Source organism: Peromyscus eremicus, chromosome 7, assembly GCF_949786415.1.
Source record: "Peromyscus eremicus chromosome 7, PerEre_H2_v1, whole genome shotgun sequence".
NCBI classification, from domain to species: Eukaryota; Metazoa; Chordata; class Mammalia; order Rodentia; family Cricetidae; genus Peromyscus; species Peromyscus eremicus.
The window spans coordinates 96,526,219-96,549,615 of NC_081422.1; the positions used below are offsets into that span (position 1 = coordinate 96,526,219).

Genomic DNA, 23,397 nt, shown 5'->3' on the forward strand with positions numbered 1-23,397 from the left:
CCATCTGCTACTCAAACTCCCAGGAACCACCCCAGCACTTCTGAGAAGGACACAAACCTCCTGTGAGGTAACTGGGCATAAATTTCTTAAGAGCAAAAGCAGGCTATTTTAAAATTGAAAGGTCTCCGCTGTAACTTAGATCTGTGTCTCTGCTGAATGAGGCAAGATGGAAACAGAAAGCATTTCGGTGAACGTAAGCCTCTCTAAGGAGAGGCTGGAGTGGTCCTGCTCACAAATGGCATAAGATTATACTCTACCACTTTAAATGTCACATTGAATAAAATCACAGGCATTCCTGGAAAGTGTGCAGGCAACTTCCTGGCCTTAGGGAGCAAACTCCTTTGCAAAGGAAATGAAAGAAAAGTATGTATATATTGCTCAGTGCCCACCACCACTCCACACACCCCATCAACCAAGCTCAGCTCACCACACCAACAATAATTGACCATGGAAACTGGAAGAGACCAGGAACCTGCGTCCTGGGTGTGTAGCGTCTGCCCTATATCTGATTGTACCTACTGTGTTGAGTTATTCCTCATGCATAGAAACACAGAGAGTAGCCTGGAGCCTACAGTGTGGTGATATGGTTTATAGGGACTCATACTGAGTTACGGCTCAATCATAGCAACACAGAGGCAACCTGGAGCCTACAGTGTGGTAACATGGTAGATGAAGACCAGGAGTCACAGACCATAAAGGCTGGCTACCATTCAGAAGGATGAAATCAGAAGTGGGGTGTTTGTCAATTGAGGTACACTTTGTACCCCAGACAAATCCTCAACTCTAGGAAGAAGGCAGAGAGAATTTAAGGGGGTCCCTCTACTTCATTCCCATCATCCTCTATTTCAACACTGCCTTCTACTTTCTATAATTAGCCAACATTATGGACAACAGTCTAGGAACAGCCTCTTAGTGTGTAGGGCCAAGCACCGACTTCCTCACGTGCTTTTGCCCACAACTGTGACAAACTAAGGTTAGGAAAAGTATAGTTGAGAAAGACTGGGTCCAGGTTTGTGGCAAACAGCTGCCCCAGACCCCTAGTGTCACCGCTCCCAGGCACACTGACATCAGCATGGGAACTTTCCCCACCCAGGAATCCACAGAGAACAAGACACTATAATCTTCCAACTTCAAACCCAGACTTCCACCCTGCAGCACAGAAGTAATCCTCCTTTACACAGGAGAAGATCCACTTCCTTACTCTCTCCAGGTCTTCATCCTGCTAGATGAGGGCAATGCCCAGAGCTGACCTTCCAGCCCTGGTTCCCAGGCCTTTGGAAGCAGCCTGGACTGCACCTTCAGCCCTCCTGAGGTTAGTTCTGCAATCCACTCTGAGGACCTCCAGGCTTCTCTTGCATCTGTTATCCCATGAGTCTATCCATCACAGTAAACCTTCTAACAAGCAAACGGATAACCCCAGTCTCTCTGGAGCAGCCTGCCCAATGCAAATCTTCCTTCTTTCATGAAGCTCGTCTGAGTTCTGTTGCTGTTGTTGTTACAGAGAAGTGGGAATGGAGGTGCAAATACTCTGAGTCAGGAGGAAGCCTGGAAGTTTCCAGGAAAAGAAGAGGCAGCTGAGGCTGATGGGGACCTACTGCAGGTATCTCTGACAAACATAAATAAATAAACCAAGAACTTGCTGTTAGAGAGTCACTTGGATACTAGTTTTTTCTGGCTGCTTGATTTTGCATGGAATAATCTGGATATATTTTGCCTGCAATTAAGGACCCAGCCTCCATCCCTGAACGGTAACTTCTAAGCATGTCCTGCCCTATTCTTCACATTAAAGCAGTCAGCTTCTGGTCCAAAGGGGCAGTCTTTAAATGTTGGAAGGTAAGGAAGAAAAGGAACGGAAGGAGGGAGAGAGGGAGAGAGGGAAGAGAAAAAGAGAGGAAGAGAAAAAGAAGGGAGGGAGGGAGGGATGTAGGTGCTTCACATATGTGTGCAATAAATTAATTAATAACAGAGAAATACTAATCAATCCCACAAAAGAAAGTGTACCCAAACAGACCACCCAAGGTCTCCTATCTAGAGAGGAAAGATCTGGAACCAACCTTTCTAGAGGAGGCAGCTGGCATTCTGTCCAACATGAAAAGCAATACATAGGACTGTCAGTCATAGCAGTCAGTAGGAGTATAAACTGAGGCAGTAACTGAATGCCAAAGCAATCTGCAATGAGGCCCACAGGGGATCTGAACTTGGGTCTGTCTGACTCCCACACTCTGCCAAAGTGTGTGTGTGAGAAGAGACATCCTGTTCTCCCCACTGAGGAAGCAGAACACAGAGCCAGGAACACAGGCTGTGACTCCATCACTTACCTTCGACACTTACATAACCTTCCTGTGACTCAATTTCCACCCGCATGTGTGCTGATGAATGGATGTGACACAAGCGTCCGTGGATCAGAGCGGTAGGCTCTGCCGTTCACTCTACTACACTGCTGACTTTTTTTTTCACTTTGGGAAATATTCATAATAAATTGGGAAACAGCAAAATGTCCTGAGGTCAAAGCTGATATATGACCCCATCAAAAAAAGAAAAGAAAAAAAAAAGTCCCTGGCATCAAAATAGCAGAATAAAAATAGCTACATCAAACAGCTGTGCCAACCTTCTCGTCAAGTCAGGGGAATATAAATTGGTTTAGCCTTTTTGGAGGGCAGCTGGCAACATCCATCAGACTTTTAAACAAGCCAAGTTTTCCCTTAAACTTTCTATTTTAAAATGATATTGATCACACAGGAAAGTTACAAGACTCAATCTCCCAAATGCCTTCTACCCTGATTCCACCAATTCCCAACATTATTTTTCACATCCATTTGTCCGTTCTTCCTCTTTCCACATACTTTAGCAAATACAATATATCATAATATATATGATTTTTTGCACTATGCATAGTGTATATTACACACACATTTGCTTTCCTTCATGACTCCTCCAAGAGCTGGTTGAGCACATCATGGTCTTTTGCTGACTAATTCTTAAATATTGCTCTCCTAAGAAAAAGAATATTCTCCCATTTGACCATAATGCTATCACCAAATTTGGAGAATTGAATATTTTTGTTATAATTATTTCATCTAATTAGATACTCTATTTTAATTTTAGAAGCTCAGATTCCATATCTGTCAGTTGTCCAAGTGTGCACTAGAATAAAATTTTCCTAGCTCAAGATCACATATTTATAATGTATTACAGTCACTTGTCATATCACTTTGGTCATCTTTAATCTGGAGCATTTCTTGAAAAAAAATTTTTTTTTTGGTTTTTCAAGACAGGGTTTCTCTGTGTAGCTTTGCGCCTTTTCCTGGAACTCACTCTGTAGCCCAGGCTGGCCTCGAACTCACAGAGATCCACCTGCCTCTGCCTCCCGAGTGCTGGGATCAAAGGTGTGCTCCATCACCGCCTGGCTAATAATTTTTTTTTTTTTAAGTTTGACCTGAGCTCGACAAACTGCTAAAAGCATTTCTCTGGTCTTTGCCCTGAAGCACCTTAGCCAGGCACCTGGAATTCCAGTTGTTATGAGGTGGGAGGAGCTTGAGTCTGAATTCCTACCACACTCCCAAGGGAATGCCACACCCTGTTCTCCCAGCACACACTTGTGTGGCAGCCAAGGAAGAACTTTGTGCAAAGCTGACCTAGACCCTTGCAAGAAGCCTCTTGCTTTCCTTTGGATGAAGCCTGTAGGCCATGGCATCTGGAAGTCAGGATGCATCAAGCATGCTGAGCTGTACCTCAGAAGAACACCCCTCAGACTCTCCGTTGCCAGAAGTCCAAGACAGAGGGAGAACTGTCACTGAAGTGGGCTTCTCTGCCGACTCCGCCTCCCAGATGATCTCTGCTTCAGACAGCGAAGCCCTTCAAGAAGGAAGTTTCTGTGCCCTGCCTCTTCTATTGGCACAAACCCACTGTCTCCTCCAAGAAGCTGTCTGGTTACCCTCGCCCACTCCAACATCTCTGCCCTCAAACATCTGGCATGACTAAGCACCAGGCCTCACCACCAGGAGTTCACTTGAACCATTGCTATCCCAGACAGCTGCCCCTTCCCCGTGCCACTGTTCCTGCTCTTCCTCACTCCTCTTACCCACAGGCTCCCCCTCATAAGAGGTCTCCTCAATGGTGAGTCCCTGATCTGATCCACCTCCAGGTCTTTCATACTCGGTCACGTGGCTGTCCATCTAATCTCCACAACCAGCTCTCCGAGGTCCCTTGCTGCCCCTGTTTTTGATGGCTGAGTCCCCTGTTCTATCACCATAGAAACACTAGCATCAGCCTTTGCCTATGGGATCCTGGGCAATGTGACAGGGACTCAATTCACCCACCAATATTTTACCAGATACCTGTCTATACCAAGTCCTAGGCTTGATTTGGGGGGACTCAAAAAATACCAGACACCGGGGACTAGGCAGATGGCTCGGCAGTTAAAGTCTTGCCAGGTGAACAAGAGGAGCAGGGTTCAGATTCCCAGAGCCAGTGTAAATGCCAGGTGGGCATGGCAGCTAGCCCGCATGTTCCAGTCTTGGAGGGAGGAGAATGCATTCCTGGAACAAACTGTCTAGTGAGGCGAAGAGCTACCAGCAAGGTCTGAGTTCAACTGAGAGACGCTGCTCTCAATGAATAAAGTGGAAAGTAATCAAGATTCTAGACATCTGCCTCGGACCTCCACCCGCCCCCCCAACACACACACACACACACACACACACACACACACACACACACACGACTGTAATACATACATATGAAAATAAGAAAGCAAAAATAAATACATAAATTTCAGACAGCAGAGGCTTCCGTCATGCTCAGAGCCAGGAGTGTCACAGCCCCAGCCACATATTTATAAGTGGTGACAAAGCGCCCAGGTAAGCATAGTCTTTGCTAACACATATTACCTCTGCATCTCTACTACATGTCCCCTCCACTACAATTGCCATGATCACCAAACATCATCCAAGTAACAGCAGACATGGGCAAAGCCTCTTCACTGCTGGTGAATGTGGAGCCCTGTGTCAATCTTGTGAAACTCAGGAGTTAACCAAGGGTGACACCCTGACTCTAGTGCATGGCAAGCCAGAACAGCTGGCAGTGCCCAGGAGGCCAAGAGGCCAAGAGAAAGGTGTTGGGTATCCTGGGGCATCCCATGCCCTGTCAAATGGGCCCAGTGGCGAGAGAGTCTGGGGGTGCGCGCAGGGGGGGGTGCTTCAGGTGCAGCATCTGATCTCCCTTCACAGGACACCCTGTGAAGAGAAACTGTGCCTTTCTCCACTAAAAGGAAACCTTTCGAGGGGCAGGGAACATGGCTCAGTCAATGAAGTGTCTGCAGCATAAACATGAACAGCCGAGTATAGATCTTTGACATCTATGTAAAGAGCCTGGGGCGGTCACATGCGTCTGTAACTCTTGCACTTCGGGTGGGGATGGGGAGACAGTCAGATGCATGGGGCTCACTAGCCAGCTAGTCTAGCATTTGGTGAACTCAGGGTTCAGTGAGAGATCCCGTCTCAAAAATATAAAGTGGGGAGTTATAATGAGAGGTTCCCGATGTCAACCTCCAGCTTCCACACATACCTTCACACAACTGCATGCACACCTGCACACACATACACACCACACAAAGGAAGGAAGGAAAGAAGGCAGGCAGGCAAGCCCCAAATCAGAAACAGCTGAAATAGAAAGACCCTGGTGAAGAAATCTATGGAGCTCTCCAGCCTCCTCCCGCACCCACCACCACGCAGGTGGAGTTACCGTGCAGTGTGCCTGTTTCACACACCCAGGAATACAGTAGAGAAAAGGTTGAAACTGGGATGACACATGACTCAGGGGCATAAACAGAGAAATACAATCCCAGGTAATCTGCACTGTGGACTCCTGCTGAGCATCACACACTTCCATGACAGAAGCCCACTTCTTAAGTCCTGACTGTCCTCCTCAACCTGGGTATGTACATCTTCCCCAATAACTGACAACCCATCCCAAACTCACTCCTAGGAATGAAACCCGGAAGGTATAGTACATAGTCTATAGAGAAACAACTTATAGTCTCCTAAGTCCATGGAGCAATGGTACTCCACATACAGTGGGTGAGTGGAGTCATTCTGATGCCTCCAAAAACAGTCATCCATGTGGAAAAGGTACCCATGATGGACATCTGAACTAAAGAGCGAGAACAAAAGATCTGAACATCTATCTCACCAAATAATGTCTATGAATAGTGATAAGCACACAACAACCCCATCACCAGCCACTAGGTAAATGAGACTGGAAACCAACAATGCCACACCATCACACACCCACCAGAGTGACTACATTTCAAAAGATTGACAATAGCAATTGTTTGGGGGGTTGAGGAGCAACTGGAGTCTCACACACTGCTGGTGTGTGCACAATGGCACAGTCACTGTGGGACACAGATTGACAGTCTCTTACAAAGTTAAACATATATTTGCCATAGTATTCAACATTTCTACTTTCCAGTATTTATGCAAGAGAAATGAACACATAGTTTCCATTCTGTATCTCATAGGCATGTACTTGTTCATGGCAGCTTTACTGAAAAGCAGCTAAAAACCAGGAACTAGACACAAATATCTCTCCACCGACAAGTAGATGAAGCAGTTTAGATACGTGTCTGCAATGGAATAGTACTCAGAAATACAAAAGGATTGATGCAGCAACATAAAAGAATCTCAGATATATTTGCTAAGTGAAAAAAGCCAAACAAAACCAAGAGTACCATGTTATATGAGCTTCTGGAAAAAAAAGAACAACAGAGTGAGAAACCAGATCAGTGGTTGCCAGAGGCCAATGATGAAGAAGAGAAAATGATAATAACAAAACTGAGTGGCTGTGGGCATGTCCTATCCAGTGTTTATGTGGTGGTGACACGTCAACCGCGGAATGGCACAGTGAAAACTTCACTGCCTGTGAATTACACCTGAAGAAAGCTTCTATTTTCAAAGACTAGACCTGGACTCAAGAAACTATTTTCACATCCTTAGTGTCAGGACTGACATTCAGCATGTACATGCCCGTGTGATCAAGTGTTTAAAACACAGGACCACTTGCACCTAGCCATCAGTTCCCACTGCCTGAGCCTCTGAGTCAGCCCCATGGTCCAGCTCTTCTCTGGGCCCTGGTACCTCTCAGATAGCTAAAGGGCTAATATCTGTTCAACAGAAACCTTGTGAGCCAGTTAGACTTGGCTCCACACCAAGTGATAGGAAAAGAAATGGTTTATAGCCCACTCTAACTCAGTTGAAGAGAGGCTAAGCTACCCTCAGGCCCACTTCATTAGACAGTACATTCTCTGTGGGGAAGGAGCAGGATTCTCCACTGGGAAGGAAAGTAAAAACAGCTTGAGTTTCAGAATGGTTCTTGGCCTGCCAAAGGCCTCAGTGTGAAAATCGGTGTCCTGGCTATCTGTGGCATTAGCATTTCACGGCATGGAACACAAGAAAAACAGAGCTTTGAGGGATCAGAAGGGATGGGAAAAAAAATCAATCAGAACAAGGCTGAGAAACACTGGTTTATGTGCAAGAATCACAGAATAAAAAGTGATGCACAGTCCTAGCCCAGACGGTAGGCATTCCCACTGGGGGCATCCACTTAGGCAACGGTCACCACTGCCCACGTGGTGAGATGGGCAATAGGAAGCTCGGTGTGATGTGAAAGAATTACAGCCACACAGGTTCACAAGACCCTCCCTCACAGGGTATCCCTCCAGAGAAAGCCAGCTCCTCTCTCTCTTAGTTAAGCAGGGACATGAGTTTCCCTGGTCTTGTGGTTAGTGTCGTCATCTTGACAGGATCCAGAATCCTAAAGGATGGACCTCTTGGCATGCCCAAGTGGGGACTATCTTGATTACAATCATTGGGGTAGGAAGACTCATCCACAGTAGGTGGGACCATTCCTGGCTGGGATGCTAGACATATAAATAAAGTAAGTGAGCTGAGCAGCTGTATGTATACACTGCTCTCTACTTCTAAGGACATGTGACCAGATGTTTCAGGCTTCTGCCACATTGACTTCCACCTCATGATGGACTGTATCTTGAACTCTGAGCTAAAATAAACCATTGCTTCCTGATATTGCTTTTGGAAGGCAAGTATTTTGTCACAGCAACAGAAATGTAGCTGAGATGCAGGGCATCAGCGCCTTCACTAACTGAGGACTATGCATGAATGAAGAAGGTGTCAACCAGGCCAGCGCACTGGTGTCCACAGGGGGACTAAAGGAAGCCCAGGCTATCACCTCCCCTCCCCAGCATTGTATCTCTCTGTCCTTGTCTGGAGCCTGTGGTGGCAGAGGCACACACAGCATATCCGGTCGTTGTTTCCAGTGGGTGTTAAGTAATGAAGACAACTTCCAAATGAGAAGAAATTAAGCGCCGGAGCTGAGTCCCCGCTTTGTCAAGCTCAGCCGAGCCAGCGCCTCCTCGGAAAGCTTGCTTTGTGCCTGATACATTATGACAAAGCCGTAATTGTTCTTTCAGTCTTTCCCCGATATTTCATAACAACATGAAGTGGGAGTCGCAAAGGTCAGTCGCGCTGTAGAGCGAGCGTTGTTCTTATTGTCCTTTTCTGAATAGTGGCTTCCATTTGCCAGGCTGCTCCATGCCCATGAGCCTCGGCAGCCAGGCCTGCTGGTATTTGAAAGATGCTGCACCACCTATTCAGGGCAGAATATGCTAATTTGCTGAGTGGTCTTGTACCACTGTCTAGCCACATCATCTGCATAAATACAGACACGTACAAGCACGTGAGTACATGCACAGGAATGTACATACCCACAGACAGACAGACACAGGCACATGTATATATGCACAGACATGCATACACACTTTCTCTCTGTCTCTGTCTCTCTCTCTCTCTCTCTCTCTCTCTCTCTCTCTCTCTCTCTCTCCTCCCAAACAACCCACTCTAAAACCAGGAATGTAAATAATAGCAACTGCCAGGTCCACAGGAATCAGGAAACAGATACATCTTTCTTATTCCTGGGACAACACTCTTGTCTGGTAGGTAGTAAAGAAATCCTAAGACTTTCAATGAAGAGCATCTCAGACTTAGGCTAAAACCTGACTCTGGGAGATGGGGTGATGAATTAGTGGGTAAAAGTGCCTGCTGTGCAAGTGTGGGGACTTGAGTTCAAATCCCCAGCACTCATGTAAAAATCCTAGCATGGCTGTGAATGCCAACTTCAACCTCAGTGCTTGGGGTCTGGGAACGGAAACAGAAAACTTGTTGGGGCAGACTAGCCACCAGCCCAGCTGCAGGGTCAGTGAGAGACCCATCTCAAGGAAATGAGGTGGAGAATGATAGAGCAGAGCAGCCAACATCCTCCTCTGGCCTCCTCCATACATGCACAGGTTCATGTGCCGGCACAACACAGACACATCTATCACACACAATACCACATACACACATTCTACTTGGAATTTATTCTGATAGTACTCCATAGTTGGCAGTGGAGGCTCACCATCTGTAAGAACTTCGTAGCCACATCCAAAGCCCAAGGAGACTCCCTCCGGTATGTTTCAGGTATACACACCTCTTGAGCCTCCGCTGACACATCTGTATAGTGGACTCAATTCCTGTCAACCCATTGACAGGATTCTCTTATTGTAGACATACCTTAGAGAACAGATTTGGGGAACCAGTGGATTATCTGGGTGTATCTGGATGCACAAGTTTTATAGGACTCTGCATGTGCAGATAAGGTTGGGGGTGAAGCCTGAGATGCTCTGGGGAGATATACCTGGAGTCTGGGCAGGGCTCTGTTTGAAGAACTTGGGTACCCCAAAAGAGAGCAAAAGAGCCCTGGTAGGCTGTGTCAGAGAGCAGTTTTGTACCTCATCCCTGGGGCATGATGGTTGCTAAGGAATCTTTGAGATGCAAATAAATTGGTAAATACTGTCCACAAGATCCCAAAACAAGGAGAGGAGGGGATGCTCTCAACTAGTTAGGTGAGTGAAAGCAAAAGTACTTTCTCCCAATTGGGAAAGAAACCCACTGGTTTTCATGTGGAGAAGCAGCATTGTGCTACTGTGTTTTCAAAAAGAAAAAAAAAAAAAAAAAACTTCTTTTCCACTTGGCTGAGAGTAGAGGAAGTTTGGAACAAGGAGCAGGGAACCTGGAAAGTACAAAGATTCTCCCCTGATCGGCTCTAGGCAGATTTTAAATACTCTTGTTTTTCCATTGAGAAAGTGCCATTTAAGTAAGGCATGAAAGACGTGGTCTGGACTGTGTGTAAGAGCACTTTTCTGTGCAAGCATGAGGACCTGAGCTCAAGTCTCCAGGATCCGCATGTTTTAAAGGGCACGGCTATGTGTGTAAAGACAGAAAGATCGCTGAAACTCACCAGCCACCAACCTTGCTCCAGGATCAGTAGGGGACCCTGTTTCAGTGGAATAAGGTGGACCATAACAGAGCAAGAGAACACCCAATATCTTTAGCTGGCCTCTGTGCTACAGAGGTGCACACAGCTGCCACCACACATGCATGTACACACACACACACACACACACACACACACACACACACACACACACACAGATGTGTTCTGCTAAGGACACTAAAGGCTTGCCATGTTGTACAAGTTTCAAAACCTACAACATATAAAAAATATGTTGAAAACTATGACTCACTACTCTGCTGGTAGGAACCAGAAAGCCTGGGTGTGACTAAGCCATAACTGTCAGTGGCCGGAAAGAGGAGAAATGACCATCTCAGCGATCTATGTGTGTGTTTCCTTCATCTTGCTTTCCACTGAGAACTCAACTTCCATGTGAGGTTAAGTTTAGGTGCACCTGTGTCTGCACTGGGACCCAGAGGGCTGCAGCAGGAAGAGAGTCATGGCTCCTCCCCAAGGCTTTTACAAACAGCTCTACAGTAAAGACACTCTTCCCTTAGAGTCAAGGGGGGAGCGGTCACCAGAGTCTTAAAACCGCTTTGCCATTAGCCCAGTGCCAATGTGCTCCACCCACTCACTGCTGAGTTTGATCAGTGTCCAGGAACAGAGAGAGCATCCTCCCCAAGATAGACACTGCCTGCCCAGCTGCCCCCAGCCTTCCATTCCTGGGTGTTTACGTTTCTATCACTTTCTACCTCCTTAGCTTTTGCAACATCGCCAACCAGGCTATCTCAGCCCTAGCCAACACTTTCTGGACTCCACAGTACATATCCCTTCCCTTAGTGTGCATATGATGGCTCTTGCTCCATTATCCAGTCACCCAGGAACACAGGATGAGTGTGGCAAATGGCTACCGGTCTTACACTCATTTCTGCTTCTACTAGTAACTGTACGCTGATGTTTTTTTGTGAGGAACCTGCCCTTTCGTGCCTCAAGCCAAGCAGCTGAGGCAAATCCAGAGCTAATTGCCCCACCCTGACTAGCTCTAGGTCATGTGGCCTAAGCCTGGCCAGTGACGGTATTTCATCCTCCTGTGACAAAGCCTGGTTCACTGAGAGACTTGGGCCCCTATGGAAGCCAACGGGACAAAAAATCAGGGGGTGTTTCGCAGATCTTCTAGGGGTAGGAGGTTATGAATTTATATTTCTGTGATAGTTCAAGAGGCCATGAGTTTGAGAGTGCCAACAGCCACACGACCACCACACGGGACAGCAGCCAAGGATGGTGTCAACAAAAAATGACTGCAATTTTTCTCTGTTAGCTCCACAATATCCACTCCACACTTTTTTCTGGCTTAGACGATCAACCTCCATGGACTAAATCAACCAGACTCCAATATCCTCTGCCCTAGTGTGCGCGTGTGTAAGTGTGTGTGTAAGGCAGAGAATATTAGGTGTCTTACTAAACTGCTCTCCTCTTTAATCTTTGAGACGAAGACAAGATCTCTCACTGAACCTGGAGCTCACTGATTGGTTATACTAGCTAGCCAGGAAGACCCACGTATCCATCTATCTCCACCTCTCCAGCTCTGGGGTACAGATGTGTGCTGCTGCAGCTGTCTCTTACACAGTGCTGGGTATCTGAACTCAGGTGCTTGCGCTGTGCAGTGAGCACTTTACCAAGGGAGGCATCTGCCCATACTGCTCCTGCCTTCTTGTCCATTGATCAGAATGAGGGGCTGGTAGAGACAGGGTGGAGAAAGAATGGAAAGAAGACAGCCCGAGACCCTCTCTGAGCAGTCTGGGCAACAGCTACATTCCTAGCTGTGTCTGGCCGTTCTCAGGAGCTCCTTCCATGGAACACTCTGGTCAGATCCCCATAGCCCTGGGGTACACAATGACCTGGCACTGCTGTGATCTGGCTCCGCCCCATCTCACTGGGTCCCTGTACTCTCTGCCTATCTCTGCAAATAGCTTCCTAAGTTGACCCTTTGACACTACTGTTTGTTTAATGTCAGGACTCTGGCTTATAAAGACAAGAGCCAAGGAATAAAGGTAGCCTGGGTCCAGAGAGCATGTTGTCCCTGAGAATAGTCATGACTTCAATCTCAAATGATCTAACAATGACAAGTGTCCCTATTCTGTTTTTCTGCAGCCTGAGTGGAGCATCTGTCACTACAAAGAAAACATACGGCTGACAGGTAAAGCCTAAAGCCTTTGGTGGGAAAATCTGGATGTCCACCTTCATGAGAAAAGGGGTTGGAACAGCCTGGACCTCTCATTGAACCCACCCCCACCTCTGACAACATCCAGCCCCCCTCCAAGAAAACTCATTCCCCCAACGCACATGGCCTGTCTCTATCTCACACATAAAGAGGCTGTACCCACCTCTCTCTCTCTCTCTCTCTCTCTCTCTCTCTCTCTCTCTCTCTCTCTCTCTCTCACACACACACACACATAGTCTTTCTCTCTTTCACACACATACAGTCTCTCTCTCTCTCTCTCACATACGCACACACACATACACATGCACACACACAGTCTTTCTCTCACACGCAGTCTCTCTCTCTCAACCTGTTTCTCTTATCTCATTCTCACATATTCTCTCACACACACACAGTCTGTATCTCTCACACACATGAACACATACTATCTCTGTCTCTCTGACTCTCTCTTCCTCTCTCAATTTTCCTATCTCACATGCACCTATACTGCCTATACTTTTTATTCTCTCTCTCTCTCTCTCTCTCTCTCTCTCTCTCTCTCTCTCTCTCTCTCTCACACACACACACACACACACACACACACACACACACACACACACTCCTTCCTCAGCCCTTTCTGGTTTGAAGCATGTCCCTCTCCTCGTCTCCCAGTGACAGGTGTGGAACTATCCACACATCCACCTGCATCCCTCCAGTGTCCTCTAAGAAGCAGCCTGTAGTTTTCGAGCCTCTGTCTCCCCCAGCAGTCCGCTGTTCGGTGAGCTCCTGGAAGGAAAGGCCATGTTCTCGATCTCAGTATGTTTGGTTCTCAGTATAGTGTTTCTCACATTGATGCTCAACAGATGTGCTCTGGGCAAACATTGATGAGTCTGGTGACTGCTGGACCAATGCTTGCCCTGCATCTCACCCCCAAGCTGCCCCTTATAGAATATGGACTCTCCAATCTGGGATGGCTCAACTCTTATGTGATGCTCAGAGGACAGGCTGCTTCACCTACCACGTAAAGCAGCCTCTTCCACATTGGTTCAGCTGGACCAGACAGAATTCCAGTCAAATCAAAGCTTATCTCCCATGCATAGCATGCCTGCTTGTTATGGCTACCCTTCAAACAGAAAGAAAGAGGCCCTCCTGCCTCCAACCTTAAGTAGACCAAGCCTGCTCTCAGTACTCACAATCATATCCTATCTGTCCCCTTTATCTCTGTCCTGAAATTATGCTGTGTGCTATTCATCTTCCTGGTGACCGACTGTGCCCCAGTAGCCTGAAGATAGAACACCCTCATTCTGCACAATGCCAGGTACACCATGGGAGGTCAGCAGATTTTTGTTAAATGTGGCATGAATGAAACACAGTATCTCCCCCACCATCCCAGCCTTCTCCTGCATCTCTCTCTAATTTTCTCTACCATTTTTCTTCTAGGGCTTCTAAGAAATTCCATTTACCAATTGTCACACAAGTCAATTCAAACTCAGCGTTTTTTAAGCAATGGTGATAATCATTTCGAAAATTCCTGAACCTCAAATTCACACGAAGCTCATGAAGAAGGTCTGTCCCTCTCCACTCAGGGAAAGCAGTGGTGGCCCAAAAGATGGAGGGGCTGCCATCTGAAGACTCATTTGTATCTAGCATCTGCAGCTGGTCACGGGCAGGACCCTAAGCCAGGGATGTGCCTAGGACATCCCTGTGACTTCTCCCTGCCACCTAGGTTTCCTTACAACATGGCAGATGGGATGTGTGTGTGGGTGTGTGTGGTGTGTGTGTGTGTGTGGGAGAGAGGTGGGGGGGGGGGGGAGAGAGAGAGAGAGAGAGAGAGAGAGAGAGAGAGAGAGAGAGCTCTTTATGATCTTTTATGACCACAGCAGATGAATACAATATTCATGATTCAGTTTTAAACATTCCGTTGGCCTTTTCTTTCTTTCTCTTCAAGAAACCAACTCTCATTATTTACCCACCTATGTGGCCTACGCTACAGCTATGAAGATAGCTGAGAGATGGTGCCTCCATCCTCAAGGCTTCATAGAGCTGTGTGGGATGGGCAGAGGGAGGCAGAGGGGGCTGCAATAGGACCCTGGGGCAAGGGATACTTTCAAGGAGAGGGGTCCACCAGGGTGAATCCAGAAGAACAGCTTAGGTTTAGCCTGGAAGAGATCAGTGAGGAACTCAACAAACACATCTGAAGCCCTAGAGGCACACCCCAGCACGGGGTCAGATGATCTCTCAAGGGGGGAAAAAGCGCAGCAGGCATTCAAAGCCTGTAATGCCCGTGTATCCATGTGAGCCTGCCTGTATGGGAGCTGGAGAGGGCAGTACTGGGGGACAGTGGGTGGTAAGGAAAGGAAGAGTCTGGATGGTGAAGGGTCTTTCTTGGGTCCTGAAAGCACCAGGGAACCAACAAGGGACTCACACATGTGGTGTGACTATGCTGACACCAATTACCAAGTCATGGTCTGAGACACCCAGAGTATGTTCTCAGCAGTGACCTCCTGGTACTTCCTACAAACTTAATGAACTTTCTGGTGATGCTGACACCCTATTCTTTTCCTCCAAGCTTACTGATTACCCCTGTTTCTGTAGTGCACTCATCCTCAGAGATGGAGAAACCCTGGAGGGGCTTCTAGTCCTGTGACGAGAACGAGAACAGCAGACAGCCTAGTTCAGGAGCAGAAACAGGTTCAAGAGCACCTGGAATGAGGCCCCTCCCCGCTCCCCCAGCTCCCCTCCCAGCTCCAGCCTCCCTCAGCATCAGTAAGAGAGACAAAGGCCAAGGCCTTATGCTGATGTGCTGGAGAAACGCAGAGGGGAAGCTGAGAACAATTAACTGCAGCGCCCAGCTGTGGCTCTCAGATAAGGCAGCCTCTCTGCTGCCACTGCCCATCTTCCTGCTGGTCCTGTCTGCAGCCATGACCCTCAGAGGACAAGCCACTGGCCAGAGAGTGAGATGCTGAGGGATTTCCCACATCCAGAGCTGAGGTTCTCCATCCAGTGCCTCCCTTTGAAGTCTGCAGCTCCCCAGAGGAAAGGGAGTTGTTAGGGAGTCAGGGAACCTCAGGGCCTAGGCTGAGACAGGTAGGGCAAGGCCCTCAGGAAGAAACAGGGGCACCCATCTACCTCAGGCCCTGCTTTTGTTGGTGAGACCGTGGACAGAGCCCCAGGAAACCTGCACAGTGCCAACCCCACCCCACTCCACCCCCCGCCGCCGCCGCCACACACACACACATACCACCACCACCACCACCACCCCTGACTACTGGATTCCACGCTGCCTTTGAGCTCCTGAACTCAACGAAGACAAGACCCAGAGGACCTGTGGCAAAAGAAACCAATCTGTGACCCCAGGGGTAAGGTGAGGTTCTTGGAAGGAGCATGCAAACGGGAGACATAAACCCTGAGGTTGTTCTCCAGCCTACAGAACAGCTGGGGCTGCTCTCCACAGTGAGAAGAGACCCAATATCAGACACAGAAAGAGTGGCCATCTGGGACCTTAAATGGCATCGGGCAGGACAAGGGGCAAAAGGTTCATGGTTTAGAAGTAAAAGCTCCCGATTTTAATCCACACAAAAGCAATGATAAGTAGAAAGGGTGCCACGTTGAGAATTTAGCAAATCAGTTGGGCTCTTAGCTGAAGGCAGTTAACCTGTGCAGGCCTTAGCTCCCTCCTCACCTGTACCCCAGAACAGACCCCCAGATGCTGAGGGCATATACATCCACACATGGGGCAAGCGTTCTGTGAGTGGGTGCGAACACAGTCCAGTTCTGCCTGTAGCACCACCAGGCTGGGTGGTTCCAGGACAGTCTGTCTCCTGCCTAAATCTTGTCTCTTCTTCTGCCTCCATTGTGTGGAGACCGCAGAGGAGGCGCACCTGCCGCACGCTCTCTCGAGCTTTAGTAACCCCTTAAGCAAACGATGGAGTGTGTCTGTCTTTCCAGTGCAGAAACCTTGGAAGCTAGTGTTAAGGCCCCTGCTCTCCTCTGCTTGCCCACGCCCCTCCTGACCACCCACCTCTGCCCATTTCTCTGCTCATTATCACCTCCACCAGGGGACAGAGAAGCAGAGCAAAGAGGTTAAATTCAAATCAGTCATTTTGTCACTTGCTGCCAGAAAGCAGAGGGGAGAGATGAGAGACACAGGCCTCAGGTGCAATCTGTGGGCAGAAATGAGTCCTGGTAATTCTCGGGAAATCTCCTAGATGTTTTCACATTGGCCCAGTTCTGCCACAGAGAACGCTGGGGGAGCCTTCTACCAGTGGCCTCCTTAAGCAGTTGTTAATGGTGTTGTCTGCAGCTGCAGAGATTTCACCTGACCTGGGGAAACATCTGTGCGGGGCGACAGAGAGAGAAGCAGGGCCTGCTCCTCCATCCCTTTTGTCCCCTTTCACGAGTATGCCACCCTGTTGCTCGAGTCACCAGCAGGGCCATTAGAGTCTAGTGAAGGTCCCCTGGTCGTCAGCTGAGGGCATCTTTCCCTAACACTCCCATCCACACTTGCTAGAAAGTAAGAGAGCACCTGAAGAAGATGCTCGGGGTGGGAGTGGACCGCTACGGCAGAATGAGATGTGCCCGTGAGGGTGAATGCATGGCCAACCTGATTAGATTTGCTAAGGGGTTGATGAGACAATGGAGTGTGTCTGCTTCTCCAGAGAATATTAACTGATGGGGGAGCATCCACCCTGACTGTGGGTGGTGCTCTGGGCTGAGGGCACTGACCTGGGGAAAGGAGGGGAGAGGGGAGAGGACAAGGCTAGCCCTCCTCAGAGCATCCTCTCCCTCCATCATGACGTGGACCGCTCCACAAGCCTCCCTTCCCCTGAAGGTGAATGAGTCCTCCCAAACCATGAGAAAAATAAGTGTTTCCTGCTTTACATCATCTGTGTCAGCTGTTTTTGTCACAGCATCACAGAAAGTAACAACGGACCCATTTGCTGGGCTGAGATGGAGATGAAAACTCACTGAAGAAATCTGAGATAAAGACATCTAACAGAACTGAGAGGCACCTGGCAGATCATTCCCCCATGGTGCCGGTGGGGACCATGACACCATATTGCCTGCACTGCCTAAACTTGCAGCTGAGGTTCCTTGAGGATAGGGTCCCCATGGGAGTGCTGGGCCCTTCTTGACCCTAACCAAGTTCCTTTTCCTTATTAGTCTAGGATACCCAGACATCGAATGTCTGAGATGAGCACAACAGAATTCTCAAATGCCTGTGAGGATCCATGCCCTAGCCTCAGTTCCCTGGGGGTCACCTTGCCACTCCTAGGACTTTGTTTGAAGTTATCAATCTGCCTACCACTGCTTCAGCTGAGGCCAGCTCTGTGTTTCTGCTCTTCTCTCTACATGGCCCTCCCTCCCAGTCTGACTCAACATTGAAGAAACCAAGGCATGGGGAAGGGGAGTGTGATCATGCATCTGACTGATTCCTCAGCCTTGGTTTCAACGGAAAGTAGATTTCCATACACAAAGGACCCATTCACTGTCCTCTAGGCCTCCCTGGAAGATGTGTCCTTTATGATTTAACCTTCAGAGATGTGACCAACAACTCAGCAAGATGATCCTAAAGCATCAGGGGTTTTGATGGTGCAGAAGTCCCTGAGCCAGCCACTCAGGGCCCCTTTCAGTGCAGTTGAACACTAAGCCAAAGGCCCCACCTAGGACTGCAACCGAAACGGAATCTGCAGACAGAGGGAGGCATTTCACATGCAAAATTTTTCTTTTAAATATGAAATCTCTCCCAAGGCATTACTTTATTATTATAGTAATTTCCTCAGAAGGGCAGACATCCAATGCTCTGTTTCTCCACCATCTTTGGAGACAGGAAAATTTAATAGAAATATTCAGGTTCCTTAAGTGGCTAGTGCAGAAGAGGGAGAAATAAAAGGAGTTTCTCCAAGGACATCGACTCCTGGAAGCCAGGTGAGAGGTGTGCTCCAGATGGTCATGTGGTGACAGGTAAGGGCCTGGGCCATCTCCTTTGAGACATTGGTCTCTGTGTGTCCAGAGGAGAGGCACAGGGGAGCTTTGTGGGGGCTAGTTCTTCATCTTCAGTGTTGAATCATTTCACTCATCTCTTCTCTTCTGTGGAAACCTGGAATCCCCACTGGTCAGTGAAGACCCCAACAGCCACTGGTTGAGCCGGCCCCAAGCTTGACCCGCCCATGACGGCAGGCTGAACCTCCTACATGCACACTCTATGCTTTAAGGTGGAATGAGGCAGTGTGGGTAAGAGTACAGACCCTACAACCTGACTGCCGCGCTCAACCACTTACCAGGCACATGTCTTTATTGAATTGTTTGTGTCTCAGGCTTCTCATCTATAAAATGGGACAGGTCTTGACAGTAAAAATAAGACCTATTTGGTAGGGTTTGTAAAAACTGAGGGAGGGGTTGGGGGTTGGGTATCAGAATACTTCTCACCAGCACTTTCGAAATCTACTGGCATCAGGCTGTCTGTCTCTCAACCATCGAGCATTTTGCTAAAACTGCAGATACCCAAGCCATTCCAACTCAGTCAGTGCAGACTGAAGTAAAATCTGCCCAAATTTTAGATTGCACTCTGATGTGGACCTGCGTTTTCAGGAGGCATGTGCACCGGCATCTTCTAGGAAACCTACACAAAGTCCAAATGTCCAGAACTCATCCAAACCTTCTGAACTTGGAGCCAAGAACTTTCAGCAAGTTGCTTGGGCATACACAGGCTTCCAGACATCTTAGAAGCCCTGCCTGCAGTGGCTGTGCCTCTTTGGAGTTTCAAAAATTGTCTCTCTTTCCCATGCTAGAATAACATGATTTTCTTCAGTCTTCATGCTGCAGAGAACTCTTTCAGACTAGCTATAGATGGTTTTTTCAACTTAATATACAAGTGTCTTTTTAATCTCAGTAGTATCTCTTTTTAACATAGTACAGAATATGTTCTCAGAATGGATACCTCTGGTCCCAGCATCTAAGGCTGGAGTGGGTAGGCCTGAAATCTACTGGATAGTGCAGGGCACTGAAGCCAGGGGGTCTGGGTGATAGTCTCCAAGGGACAGAGTTAGGGACAAAAAGCCAGAGGCCATGCTCTGGCTTCATGGGTCCTGACTGGGATGAAAAGGCAGAGGCTGGGAGAAGCAAGGGTTTGTCGGGGTCCAGAAGCCCAGAGGGTGTCAGCAGCTTTCCCCATCCATCTCACTCCCCTCTGAAAGCCAACCCAGGAAGCCCAGCAAGCCTTTACCCTGCGCTGCTTGTATCCTCCCCCACCTCACAGAGCACACTGGCTGTAGGGAGACAGGCAGGAGGGAGGAGGGAGGAGGGAGGGATGGCTCTCCTTCAGTCTGCTTTTCCCACAGAAGGGCCAACCAGCTTCCTGCCTGGTGGCATGCAAATGAGAGCCCCTCCACCCCCACCCAGCCCTTGCCCCCTCTGTTAGACAAGGTAGAGAAGAGCCTGGAACACACCAGCTATTTCCCCCTCCCTCCCTCCCTCCCTCTCTCCCTCCTTCCCTCCCTCCCTCCCTCCCTCCCTTCTTTCTCTCCTGCCTTCCTTCCTTCACCCAGCCATAGGTCACATAAGGACCTGCCTTCCTTGGCCCACATCTCCCCATCTGGACCACACATGACAGACGCGGCTCTTTTGCGCCTGCCCCAGCTTAAACTGAGAACCTGCCCGAAATCCAGCCCAGAGCTCCCAGGAAGAAGACAGACACACAAGTGGCTGAGATCACCAAGAACACTGCCTTCCCCCGGAGCAGAGTTTGGGGAGGGCCTGCGGTCTGGGTAGGCAGCTCATTGATCCACTCCTCTGAGAATTATTCTGTACTCATCACAAACCAAATGAGGCTGGCCCCAACCCAGGCAGGCGGGCAGGCAGGCGGGAAGGCGGCTCTGTGTGTGGAGAGGAGAAAATGAACCTGCCTGTTGTCATTGGAGAAAAAGAGGGAGCGAATGGTGTGTTCTACCCCTGCACGCTTAGCAGGGACAAGGCGCCGCTTGAATATTCTGCTGAATGTGGTATTTCTTTTAACCCTTACAGAGATTTTCAAACCACAGAATAAGGCTTTCCTGTCAAGCAACTGGTAAAGTCCCCCCAACCCTACACCGAGAGGAGGCCACAGCTCTGAAGTGGATCCTGCCAGCAGGCCTGGGTGACACAGCCCTGTACACCAAGCTGAGCGTACACAATGGCACCCGTGCGTAGCTCCATCGCGAAGGCAAAGGGGCTAGTGGGGGGAAAAAGAAAAGTGTTTGGGGAGGAATGTGTCCTGGTGCCCGATTTGTTCCATACACTGCTTTGCAAACTATTTCACCTATATATATGTCCCCTCCTTCATCTATTGAGACTCAAAGCCAAGAGCAGACTTCCTAAAGTGGACATCCATCTGCTCTCTGAGACCGAATCCTCGACCCTGCAGAGGCGCTAAGAGCGGCAGACCTGAGCAGCCTCAGACCGAAGTGTCGCCAGCCACCCCAGCCCACACAGTCCTGTAGGCCACCCCGCCTTGCAGTTGCTCTCGCCTGGCTTTGTTGCGGGGTTGTTATCTATCCCTTTCTATTTCAACTGCTTCTGCACGTGTCTCCCGATGAGTCAACCACAAGCCTACGCTGGGGCGCTGACCACACTCCATGCCAGTCTAAACCCTGCACAATCCAAAAGTCACACACACACACACACACACACACACACACACACACACACACGAAGACCGGCAGCCTGGCAGGGCAGCAGGAAGCCGAGGGCAAACAAAAAGCCACCTTGGGGAAAGCGAGAGAAAGCTTTCTGTATACATTAGTCCCTGCTCCTCTCCTCACCATAACCACAGGTACCGGGCAGTGGCGGTAGTCTTTGCCATGGCTAAGACATCTTCGCTGCTGTGACCCGGTGGGGCGTGGGGGTATGCCCGCTTCTCTTGGAAAGGAGCAGTGCTTTCTGGAAGGGTCAGGGACACTGGACCAATATTGGCATGGAGTTTCAACTGAGCGAGTCAGTTCACCTGGAACCCGCTACCCGGCGGCGGAGTCAGCCTGGCAAGCGACCTCTCAGATGGAAACGCAGCAGGGGAAACCGGGAGCTGCGACCCTTCCACCCCGTGTGTCCGGGTGGAGTCCGCCTGGCAAGCGACCTCCGGATCCATCGGGGAGTGGAGCAGAAGTGACGGAACCTCACCCCAGAGTTGCTCCCTTCCAGCTAACTAACTCTGCTCCCCTGCCGAGATGCCCCCCCAGGAGGTGGCGGGCACCGCAGCTCAGCTGGGAAGATTGGGGGCGGGGAAGGGGGCGGGAGGCGGGGAGGCGAGCAGGGATTTCCCACAGGGATTCGCGAGCGCCTTGAGTGCCTGAGCTCCCGGGTGCGCCCCGCAAGGGGTCCGCTGAGCGGGTTTGGCTGGACACCAGCCGGAGGCACAACCACGCTGAGCCAGCAGGGATGGTGTCGCTGCTAGTGGGCTCGCAACCACGCAGTCTCTTCTCCTGGAGATGAGTTTAGGCAGGATCGGCACTCACCCCAGCCCACCCCTGCTCCAAAGCTCAGAAGGCGAGAAATGTGTCCACCTCGCTCTTGCTGTCTCTGGAAGATTGTAGCCCCGCAGGTTCTCAGACTGATCCCCCCCCCCCAGGGTGCGGTCAATGGACTTGGCCCCCCTTGCTTGCCAGCCACTTGCAGGGTACCGGCTCAAAGCTTCTCTGATCCCCCGCGCGCAGCTCTAGCCTGCCGAGCCCAGAGTCCCGAGCATCAGACTGCGAGCGAGCTAGGAAAGGGAGGCGGCGCGCCACCGCTCGCCAGCGCATCCAGGCCCGGCAATGAAAGAGCCGAAGGTGCCGACTCTAGGAGCCCCGTGGCCCGAGGTATCCCTTCCCAGACCAGCTTCTCCCGGAGCTAAGGAGCTTGCACCGCAATGCAGCGGGCTCCGAGCTCTCCGAGTCGGAGATGTCCGGGGATCGTGGTGTCTGGGAGCACCGGGGCGCGGAGCATGGAGACTCTGCGAACCAGCGGCGGGTGCCCAGGGTCGGCCCGGGGCATACCTGTGGGTACCGCCCCAACCCGGTGCCCCGTCTCCTCCCAGGCTCTGGGACATCCTTGCCCTCAGGCACCAGGATGCCTGACTACGCCGAGCAACCAAAGGAGCCCCGAGAAGCGTGCGACACCCGGGAACTGGCAGCTGGCAGCCACCAAGTTGCGCCACGAAGGGTACGTTACCTTCCATCGCGGCCACTGCAGATGCCAGGAGGAGCAGCAGCAGGCAATCCAGGGCCATCGCCGGCCAGCGGCCCCCAGGCCGAGCCCGAGCCGAGACGCGCCGCGTCCCGGGGCGCCGCTGCGCTCCCGGCGGGTGGCTTCTCCGTGTCCTTTCTCGCTCTGGCCGGGACCGGACTCCCCGGAGCGCGGCGTGGGCGTGGGCGGGAGTGTGCGCGCGTGGGGCGGTGCGGGCGCGCGTGGATGTGGGTGTGCATGTGTGTGTGTGTGTTTATGGGAGAGGTGGGTGTGTGCGTGCGTGTGTGAGAGAGGGTGAGGGAGAGCGAGCCTGGGAGAGCGCGCGAGAGCGTGTGCGTCCTGGTGTCACATTGCGAGCTACAGCGGAGCCTACGGGAGGACAGAGCGGGCCAGACTGACGGGGGAGGGAGCGGGATCCCCCACCATCAGCTCTCTCTCCACCCCTAACACCTCCTGTCCAATCAAGGAATCAAACCTGCAAAATTCCCTCATCCAATCAGGCGCGAGCACCTCCTTACACTGGCATTGTTAGTTTAAGAAAAACTTTTGCTTGCAAGGCTGTGCGGGAGGGTTGGGAAGGCGCTAGGAGGGGACCGCGCTCCCCCTCGTGGTGAAATTCAAGAACTGCATCCTCGCACCCTATCTCCCCAGGCTGG

At 50.1% G+C, this 23,397-nt stretch overlaps 1 protein-coding gene across 1 annotated transcript in view; it reads right to left on the minus strand.

The window, feature by feature from the left end:
* Window positions 1-23,133, minus strand: part of Ephb1 (EPH receptor B1) — a 456,415-nt gene extending 433,282 nt beyond the window's left edge. Inside the window, exon 1 of the mRNA XM_059268461.1 lies at window positions 22,727-23,133. Within this exon, the coding sequence (XP_059124444.1) occupies window positions 22,727-22,784 (58 nt within the window). The 5' untranslated portion in view covers window positions 22,785-23,133. The remainder of the gene's footprint in view (window positions 1-22,726) is intronic.
* Between the last annotated feature and the right edge of the window lie 264 nt (window positions 23,134-23,397).